This window comes from Rutidosis leptorrhynchoides, chromosome 9, assembly GCF_046630445.1.
Source record: "Rutidosis leptorrhynchoides isolate AG116_Rl617_1_P2 chromosome 9, CSIRO_AGI_Rlap_v1, whole genome shotgun sequence".
NCBI lineage: Eukaryota > Viridiplantae > Streptophyta > Magnoliopsida > Asterales > Asteraceae > Rutidosis > Rutidosis leptorrhynchoides.
This window is the reverse complement of record NC_092341.1, coordinates 310409277-310420095: the sequence shown is the minus strand read 5'-3', so window position 1 is coordinate 310420095 and position 10819 is coordinate 310409277. Positions and strand designations below refer to the sequence as shown.

Here is a 10819-nt window from a genome sequence, read left to right as displayed (position 1 = left end):
TATTTTCACAACCTGACTTTGTTCAGGACATGATGAAGCGTTTCTTTGCAAATTTGAAAGGGGATCCTGTTAAACCACCCTTCGAGCTACCGACTACCTTTGACAAGTTTCCTCCGCATATATCCGCCTACCCGTTTCCATCAGCACCAAAGATACCTAGCACGTTGGGTACTTACAATGGCCTGACCGATCCAGATGATTTTTTACAGCGCTTCGAAGGCGCAATGCGCACTCAAGGCTGGGTGGATCCGGTTGCGTGTCAGATATTTCCTATGACACTACAGGGTATTGCTCGTGAGTGGTTTAATAAGTTGCCGGCGGGTAGTATTGCCGGGTTTATGGATCTGCGGACAAAGTTTTTACTGCAATATCAGAATCAGAGACCACGCAAGCGCACTCACATTGAATGCCATGACATCGTGCAGAAGTCCAAGGAATCTTTGGGCGAATTTCTCACAAGGTATACTAATGAGTGCCTGCGTATACCAGATCTCAAACCAGAGCAACAGATTTCCGGACTCATACATGGTATAAACTCAGAACGTCATCCAACACTGGTAAGACGTCTGCGCCATACAGTCCCAAAAACTTATGCTGAGGCGCTTAATGAATGCCACGACTATATGCGGAGTGGCGAAGATAATGACATTCCAACAGCTAGCACACGCAACGAGAGGAAGGACGATGATGATCGTTCGCGCGATCAAAATCGTGGTAACAACTCTCGCGGAAGGTATCCTAGCGGTGGTCCTATCAGGAATGATAAAGGGAAATCAAGTGGCAATTATCGAAACAATAATCAGCGCGGCATCAACAATCAGAACTATGCGCTTCTTAAAAGCTTATCCAAAACGCCCAAAGAAATTTTGGCGACGGAGCCAGTATGCGCGACCTTCGCGGTCCCAACTCCGCTTACGGAATTTGGTAAGCGGGATAAGACAAAGTATTGTGAATTTCACGATGATTACGGGCACGATACGAATAGGTGTAAAAACTTGATGGAACGGGTACTGGAGGCGCTCCGTGCGGGTAAGTTGGATCACCTCAAACCGCCAAAGAAAGATAAAGGGAAAGCCGCAGAAGAGGGGTCAAAAACTAAAACCTTCGCGTGGCAGAAAGTGGATAAGACCAAAAATGCTGATTTAACCATTAACATGGTTGATGCAGAGAGATTAGGTCAGCGAAGAAAGTATAACGATCATCAGGATTGGGAACTTCTTCCAATCACTTTCCCTCCTGTGATGACAATTGACAGGGTGAATGAACCTATCATTATCAAGTGCCGCATTCCTTCTTGCGGGGTGCAGGTCAAGCGCATGCATGTCGACACTGGGAGCGGCGTTGACATTATGTACGAGCATTGCTATCAATTTCTTCCCGCACACGTGAAGGCGCAGCTACGTCCGTCTGACATCACGCTGTCTGGTTTTTCCGGAGAAAGCTCATGGCCCGTGGGACGGATAGAGTTATTAATAGAGCTCGAAGATGACAAGAATCCGCAGTTAATAAGGAACGAATTAGTTGACTTTTATGTGGTCCGCTCGACTTCGCGATATAATGCGCTACTGGGAAGAAATTTCATACGACGTTTTAACATCATACCTTCGGTAGTGCACGGTTTGATTAAGTTTCCTACTAAGGGAGGAGTTGCCACAATGGCGTCACATCAAAAGATTGAGATATGTGCGTCAGTTGTGCAAATTAACATCCCTAGCGTCGAGGAGCAGATTGCAAGCAGTGCGGTCATTGCTAATCGCTTGCATCCAAATAAGGGTATAAAAATCGGCGCAGGTTTATCAGCTGAAACCAAGGCTAAGTTACATGGCATATTGTCCGCAAACGCAGATGTTTTCGCATGGCGCGAATCAGATATGACAGGTGTCCCGCGGGACATTGCGGAACATAAATTGAATGTTAATCCATCGCTCACACCTGTTAGACAAAAAAAGCGACATATGGCTTTAGACCGCAGTGATTGGCTATGCGCAGAAGTAGACAACCTTGTCAAAGCAAACATTCTACGCGAAGTGCGTTATCAAACATGGGTTGCCAATCCGGTGTTGGTGAAAAAGGCTGATGGTAACTGGCGAATGTGCGTTGATTTTAAAGACATTAACAAAGCATGTCCTAAAGACAATTACCCTCTCCCGGAGATAGACTGGAAGGTTGAATCTTTGTCTGGATTCAGATATAAGTGCTTTCTGGACGCATACAAAGGTTATCACCAAATTCTAATGGCTGCGGAAGACGAAGACAAGACTGCTTTTCATACGCCGCAGGGTATTTATTGTTACACAAAGATGCCTTTTGGCTTGAAGAACGCGGGCGCGACCTATCAGCGTGTAATTGACGCAGCATTCAAGCCTCAAATTGGCAGAAATCTTGAAGCGTATGTCGATGACTTGGTAATCAAAAGCAACACCGAAGAAGACATGCTCGCAGACATCCTAGAAACGTTTGCGTCTCTGCGAAGGATCAACATGAAGCTTAATCCGCTTAAATGTAGCTTTGGAGAGGAGGAAGGCAAGTTTCTAGGTCATGTGGTGACAGCGCGGGGCATCAAGGCTAATCCCAAAAAGATTGAAGCTATTGATAATTTACCATCTCCGAAAACAAAGAAAGATGTGCAGAGTCTCACTGGGAAGCTCGCAGCAATCACGCGGTTTTTGTCAAAAGCCGCAGAGCGTCAGCTACCATTCTTTAACACTTTGAAAAACTGTTTGAAGAAAAAGGATTTTGTCTGGACTCAGGAAGCAGAATCAGCCTTTCAGGAGATGAAAAAGGTGCTTGCAGAGTTACCAACACTTACTGCGCCAGTCAATGGGGAGACGTTAACGCTGTACCTTGCGGCATCAAAGGAAGCAATCAGTTCAGTTCTCATCGCAGACCGCGAAAAGGTAACTTATCAATTTACTTGCATTATTTATTTCGCAGAACTTTAACGCTGAGGTTTTCTCAGACACAAATGCCGGTCTACTTCGTAAGCAAGACGCTGACATCAAGCGAAGTAAACTACTCGCCAATAGAGAAGTTAGTATATGCGCTTGTCCATACAGCGCGGCGTTTACGCCGATACTTTCAAGCACATCCGATTGTGGTTCTAACTGATCAGCCAATCAAACAGGTTGGTACATGATTACTTTGCGGCAATGACCGGGGTTACCGCATTGACTAACGCAATTATTTTATTTCATTCAGGTACTGTACAAGCCCGAGATTTCTGGCCGAATGGCCAAGTGGGCAGTCGAATTGGGAGAACATGAAATAAACTTTTCTTCACGCAGTGCGGTTAAGGGTCAAATACTTGCTGACTACCTAGCAGAAATACCTGCGGATGTCGAAGCGTCAGCAGAACATCAAGATCCGCCCGCACCTGTTCTATCACCATGGGAATTATACACCGATGGTGCGTGTAGCGCATCTGGCGCAGGCGCAGGTGTAATTTTGACAGGTCCAGGCGGTGAGGAACATACGTACGCACTGCGGTTTAATTTTGCTGTCACAAACAATGAAGCAGAGTATGAGGCTCTGCTAGCAGGTATGCGCATCGCGCATAAGCTAAATGTTAAAATCTTGCACGCTTACGTGGATTCAAAGCTAGTATGCAATCAAGTCTGCGGAGACTTCGAAGCGCACGACATTGCTATGCAGCAATATTTATCGCTTGTTCATAATCTCGCTGACCAGTTCGAGGCTTTTCAAATCTCGCACGTAATGCGGGGGCAAAATAAGAAGGCGGATGCGCTAAGCAAACTAGCTGCCTTGGCTTTTGATCATATGGGTAAGAAAATTCTAATAGAGGAACTCAACGCAAAATCTATTGTCATGATGCCTCTAGTGGCACCGGTTGAGGAATCAAGCCCAACGTGGATGACGCCCATCATCGCTTTTTTACGGGACGGCACTTCACCCGCGGACTCCTCTGATGCGAAGAAAGTCCGCACAAAGGCACCGCTTTATGCCCTCGAGGGTGACGTCTTGTATCGAAGAAACTATTTGGGACCGCATTTAAGGTGCGTAGGTCCGAAAGAGGCAGAGGAAGTTATACGCGAGGTGCATGAGGGTGCATGCGCCCTTCATTCGGGACACAGGTCCATTGTGTCAAAAATCATGCGGTTAGGTTATTATTGGCCTACTATGTACGCAGACACCGCGCGTATTGTCAAGCAATGCGAATCATGCCAAATACATGCACCTATCAGCAGGGCACCTGCGCATCCAATGATACCGGTCTCCTCGCCATGGCCATTCTGCAAATGGGCGATCGACATAGTCGGACCATTCCCCAAAGGCCAAGGTAATATTGCCATTCATTTGCTAAATATGCTACTTACGTCATTATCTTACGCATACTCTGCACACGCAGGAAATGTCAAATTCTTAATTGTTGCAATCGATTACTTCACGAAGTGGGTCGAAGCGAAACCGCTGGCAACAATTTCGGGGAAAAGAGTGCGGAATTTTGTATGGGAAGACATTGTCTGTCGATTCGGCATACCCAATGAAATTGTTAGTGATAACGGTACACAATTTGCCGGCGATCCTTTTCGCAGTTGGTGTGCGGAGCTTAATATTAAGCAAACTTTTACTTCAGTTGCGCATCCGCAGGCGAATGGCCAGTGCGAAGTTACCAACCGAGATATAGTTGCTGGAATCAAGGCAAGGTTGGGTCATGACCGCGTTGGTTGGGTGGATGAGCTTCCAAAGGTTTTATGGGCGCATAGAACCACACCCAAAGCAAGCACTGGTGAGACTCCGTTTAGTTTGGTTTATGGGTCAGAAGCTGTTGTACCCGCAGAGATTGGGGTACCAACGTTCCGCATACAAAACTTTGATGAGCAAAATAACTCTGAAGCTCTGCGGGAAAATCTTAATCTGCTTGAAGAACGCAGACTCTCTGCGGCTGTTAACGAAGCAAATAACAAGCAGAAAATCGCAAAGTATTACAATCAGCGTGTGCGTTCACGCACTTATAAGTGCGGTGATTTGGTTTGGCGCCAGAACGATGCAAGTCATGCGGAAGATACTGGGAAACTGGGACCTCGTTGGGAGGGCCCATACAGGGTAGCAAAAGCAAGCAACACCGGGGCATACCATCTAGAGACATTAGATGGCAAACCTGTGAAACGCACTTGGCATGCGACGTTATTGAAAAAATGTTACATGTAGCTAGATGGACTTGATCACTCCAATTTGTTTAGCACATTATTTTATTTTTCATCCTTTCGGATATGTCGCAGTTGTAATCATAATTAATGCCAAATAAAAATAATTACATGCGCATACTTTTGTTGTCCATTTATATTTTTTGTATGCGATTCCTGCCTACTTAAGGGGTGTCCTCTAGCCCCCGTGCGGCAGAAGCCTGTTTGGTTACAAGGCTAGACAATAACGGCAGGCGAAGGGAATTGGTTTTCCCCTAGCCAAGCGCCACGCAGACTAGATGGCTGCAAAGTCGACTTTAAATATACAAGCATTGGTTTGCTTGTGCGTAATCGCTCTCGCATTGGTTTGCTTGAGGAACTCCTAAGCATAAAAACATTGGTTTGTTTTTAGTTGCGTTTGCTTACCATACAACTAATAGTGCACCTCTAGTACATGACAAAGCAATAGCGCAGTAGCTTTTGAGTCTAAATTGTTAAAGGTAAGTTAAAATATTGGTTTATTTTACGCAGTACCATCCGCATACGCATAAGTTGTGGTTAACTATGCGCATGCGCATGCGGTTCATAATTTGTTTTGATTCGCGATATATAAACAAGGATATCACGCATGCATAACAGACAAACATATATACACATCCAAATAAATTATTACATAAGTAATTGTTTCACATGCCTGCCCAACATGGGACTTAGGGCTCCAAAATACATTTACAATTACCTGCCTAAGATTAGGGCTTACGGCACAAACTACTCTAGTAATCCTCCTTCAAAAACCCATCAAGCGGCATCGTCGGGTCAGCCGCAAACGCATTGATCAAAGGGATAGGGATGGACTTGATTGCCTCTTCCGCCTCCAGCAGCGCCGCGGCCGTTCCCTCCTTTAATTTCTTTTGGACAATGTCGGGGAACGGTGGAGTTAGGCCGCATGCCTGGATCACTTCCCGCACAGCCTTGTTCACCTCATGGTCCTTGACCGCATCGACATAGGCATTAAACCGGTCGGACACGGGCTCGGAGTCCATCACTTTCTGCGCAATTGCGGGGAGTGCGGTGCGCAGCTTTGTCATATCTGCCTCGGCCAGCTCGCGGTCGGTAACCGCATCGTCCCTCTCCCTCGTCACCTTTTCCAACTCCAGCCTCACTCGCTCAGTTTCCCCCTTCGCCTGATCAACCGCACCCACAAGCTCTTGATTCTTTTTTCTTTCTTGAATCAAGAGGGTCTTGGTTTCGGCCGCAGTCAATTCAACAGCTTTGCGGGCCTCCTCAGCAGCGTCCCTGTCCTTCTTGACCTGCTCTACACCCGCCTTCAGCAAACCCAACTCCACCTCTTTGCGCAGTGCAACATCGTATAGGCTGGAGGATCGACGGGCTTGGTCCGCAAACATCCCAAAGAATACCAGCCCGTTCTGGACAAAGGCGTTGAGCGCCTGGTTAAACGGCAGTGCGGCCAGTTGCTCGCGGAACTCTGCTGGGAAGATTTGCTGCAAGAATGCAGATTGCTCCGCTGCATTTTCTGCGGAGGACTGGCAAAGTTGGCGGAGGTTGGCAACACGGAAGCTGCCTTGCGGAGGAGGTAATGTAGACTTAGACTCGACGGGGATCGCCTTGTCTTTGGATGTGGCAGTGGCCTGCAGCTCGGGGTTGACCCGCGGTGTTGTTGGCTGCGTCTCCTCCACATGCTCTGCAAAATACTCAGATTAGTACGCAGATTTTTCTACGCGGTATACATGCGAAAAAATAAACGCTCACCATTAATGGGGGGAGGTAGGTCTGCGGACCGCGGCTCGATGGCAACAAAATTGTCGTTGCGCATATCCTCCAGCTGCTTAGGAGTCTTCTTCTTCTTCTTCTGAGCCTCGGACGTCCCAGCCGCCTTGCGTTTATTGCCTGACTCCGCCGGCGATTCATCCACATGTTCGCTAGCAGCTGCCTGCTCTAGCTGTTTGTCCACATCCTGCTTGCGGAAAGATATCCCAGCAATCTCCTCCGCGGTAAGCACCTTCTTCATCCTCATCTCTGCAAACAATAAACGCCTGCGTTAGAAAATATACAAAAATTTATGTAAGTACGCGTTTATGCTATTCCTACCCTTTCCATCGGGGCCAACTATGGCCGGCCGCACATCCTCCCAAGGCCAATACGCGGAGATCTTCCCCAACCGCAGCATAACATTACCATACGAACGGTGCACCAGTTGTGCATTGACGCACTGCTTCAACAACTTTTTCTCCTCGTCATCCAACGCTGGCATCTTGTTCACATCTTTTTCTACCTTCTCGCACCAAATAAGCGTCTGCGGGAAGCCAGTGCCTACTACGGTCTGGTCGACGAAGAAAAAAGTTTCTTTCCAACTTCCCGCATTCGATTTCGGGGTTTTTGTGAAATTTTGGCGTGCGAAGAAGGTGAACCAAGATTTATGGTGGTTGGCTAAGCGGAATAGGTGGCAAAAAACCTTCACCAATGGTACTGTGTTGAGTGCAACACACCACATCTCGAATAGAACAATTTTTCCTATCGCATACGGGTGCAATTGCCCTAGCCCTACTTTGAAATGATCTAGTACGCCTAAAAAGAAGTCGGTGGGTGGAACCCTAAAATTACCATGCTTAAAAGCATGTTCGTAGATCGCCACCTTATTCTCTGGTGGCTGATGGGCTCGCTGGCTAGGCAGTGGTGGTACCGGATTGTAACCCGCAAGAGGGGGGTATTGCTTAACTAAGTGGTCGATGTTTTTCTGGCCTATGTTGGACTCTACATTCTCTACGAAAGTTTCATTAGCTTTGGTCATTTTTAGATGAATGGAGAACGACTGACCTTTAAATGACGATCGGAATATGACAGAGTTGATCGGAATTGATAGGATTTGAAGGCGAGAGCGTATTTGGGAAGCTTGACACCGGAAAAGTGAAAATGTGTGTGATTTGGGGCTATTTATAGGCAAGATTGGGGGAGCGTGGGTTGGAATGGTGTTATCGTGGCCATACACGTGTAATGCAATCGACGGGTAGAATTTGCTGATCGCGCGTGGTGTCAGTTAAGAATGATTACAAACACGCGCGTGGTTCGCACGCGCCTGCGGCATTGTTACTTTATGTCTTGTCAGCCGAATGGGCTTCTGCGATTGTGACAGGCATCGAGGCGCACGCGAGGACATTAAATGCTCGTCGTCCTTTTGTTTTCTCTTTTTCGCTTAATAGTTTGATATCATATGACTTGCGTCATATAACATCAAACTGGGGGGACTTAATGATACCGCAGACCGCATGCGCATGTAACATACACACGGGCATGCGCTATGGTGCGCATGCGGGGTGCTCTCATGCGTCATGCGGCATGCGGATCCGTATCTGGTCCCTTTACGGCGGTTGAGCAAATATCTTTTCCATAATTATATCCGTGATTCGGGGGAGATGGTTATGGAAACGATTATCACTATCCTATGACGATTCTAGAATTAGGGTTTGCCTATAAATACAAACCCTAATCGTCGTTAGCAACACACCACGTTACGTAGCCATCTTCTACCACACATCCTACGTAACTTACATCCTCTATCATCTTCTAAAGGTTAACAGGTGAGTTCTTTATTAACTGGTACCTACAACCTTGCTTGGGGCCTTCTGACCGACGGATGTCATCGAAGGTGGACTTAATCACTTGGCCACCCCGCCGACATCATCATGTCGGCCAGGGTTATTCACGGTAGCCGGACCGGAGAGCCACGTTCTAAGATCCTTAAACCCCTCCTTTACGTTGAGCAAGCATGTTAAGACCCCTCGGTTAAAATATGCTTGATCATCTTGGTATATTTTTGGGTCAAAAAATTGGTTTTGGATTGAATTTTGTATACTTTTACGTTAAACCTTTGGTTTTAATTGCTTTAGAGTGTTTACAGAAGTCATTCTAAGTTGCTTAAGGTGTTGGTCAGTAGTTTTAGTTCGAAAATTGAGCTTGAAATCGTTTAGAAGTCAAAAACCTGATTTTTTTTGGATTCTAGCTCTGAAAGAAAGTACAGTCGACCGACTTAGGAGACAATCGACCGATTTTCGTGTATTTCGACCGATTGTCATTAGTTTGACCTATTGTCTTTAAACCGACCGACATATGCTAAACCGACCGACTTAAGTTCTAAACCGACCGATTGAAGGAACATCGACCGATTGATAAAAGTACTACCATTTGACTAAATGTAAACAGAACTTCGACCGATTAACCATTGACAGTCGACCGACTGTAGCTGTTCATCGACCGACTGTCACCAACAGTCGACCGACTTAGTATCAGATTCAACCTTAATTAAATTTTAAGATGTCTGATCAGGTAATGGCAATTACTTCCGACGTTCAAAACATTTTACTATCTGATAGTGAATCAGGCAGTGCCAATCGTGCTCCTAGACTTGATAATACAAATGATTACATTAGATGGAGGGCTAGGTTCATGAATTACATTAAAGGCCTTGATCCTAGAAAGTGGGATTTGATACAACATGAATATAAAGAGCCTTTAGGTACTGATGGTAATAGTAAAAAGTATGAAGATTATAGCGTGATAGAAAAAGAAACATATGCCTTAGAATGTAGATGTTATGCTCAATTGACCCAGGGTTTAGACGGTGATATTTATCATCAATATCAAATGCACTTAACATCATATTCTCTTTGGAATGCTATTAAGATAGGTGTCGAAGGAAATAAGGCGTATCGTGAAAAGAAAGCTAAAGTAATCAAAAGTGAATGGAAAAGGTTTGCTGCTCTAAGTCATGAAACGTTAGAAGAGACAATCATTCGTTATCGCCATCTTGTCTCTGAATTGGGTAACTTAGGTGTAGAAGTTACAGAACAGAAAACTATCAAACAATTAACAGATGGTTTACCACACAAGTGGGATGCGTTTATTGAACAGATAGAAGACAGAGCTTCGTCTGCTGGTGAATCACTGACCCTAGATAAATTCACATCAAAATTGATGGTAAAGGACTTGGATATGAAAACCAAGAAGAAACGTCTTGAGGGTCAGCAGAGTCCTATAATTTACAAAGCTGGTACTTCTAGATTGAGCAATGTTCATGCTCCCTTACAAACAGCGTTTATTTCTAATGATAGTGCTGTAAATAGATCACAACCTGCTCAAAATGTGATGTTTCCAACTCAAGTAAATAAGCCTAGTAGTACAAATCAGTCCACCATTAGACAGGAGCCAAAAACTGTAGTTCTCAACACTGAGAATTTAAGAACTAGGCCCCTTTCAGTTGTAGAGGAAGATATGGCTTTAGTTGCTTTGGTAGTTAATTCTTATAATGAAATGGTTGGTGGTCAAATTGGTAATGCTCATTTATAAGCAGAAGATTATGAGCAGATTGACGAGGATGAACTTGAAAAGATGGATATCCTCTGGGCTATGGGTAGTGTGATTAGACGAGCGAAGAAATTTCTGAAAAGGACAGGTCAACAGAGCTTAGGTGTTACTAGAGATACTAAGTTAGGTTTTGATATGTCAAAACTGAGATGTTTTAATTGCAATGAGTTAGGACACTTCAAAAGAACATGTACCAGGCCACAGAAAACTGGTTTTCACAACCCATTTCACAATCAGTATAATAAGACAAAGGTTAATGTGCCAGTTGAAACAACGAGCAGTGATATTATCAGAAA

General features: G+C 45.3%; 1 protein-coding gene across 1 annotated transcript; it reads left to right on the top strand.

The window, feature by feature from the left end:
- Window positions 1-1655: 1655 nt before the first annotated feature.
- On the top strand, window positions 1656-6742 carry LOC139868973 (uncharacterized). Its single transcript, XM_071857307.1, has 4 exons — window positions 1656-1811; window positions 3199-4297; window positions 4367-4806; window positions 6608-6742. Exons 1-4 carry the CDS (start codon window positions 1656-1658, stop codon window positions 6740-6742), a joined length of 1830 nt encoding a protein of 609 aa, XP_071713408.1.
- The last annotated feature ends 4077 nt before the right edge of the window (window positions 6743-10819 follow it).

What these genes read in the sequence shown, in the direction of transcription:
- LOC139868973 (XM_071857307.1), top strand. Translation starts at nt 1,656, where the DNA reads ATGGCGTCACATCAAAAGATTGAGATATGTGCGTCAGTTGTGCAAATT. An exon ending in ACCATTCCCCAAAGGCCAAG is followed by an intron (nt 4,298 to 4,366) that starts GTAATATTGCCA and finishes CTGCACACGCAG; the next exon opens with GAAATGTCAAATTCTTAATT. An exon ending in TTGTACCCGCAGAGATTGGG is followed by an intron (nt 4,807 to 6,607) that starts GTACCAACGTTC and finishes GTTAAACGGCAG; the next exon opens with TGCGGCCAGTTGCTCGCGGA.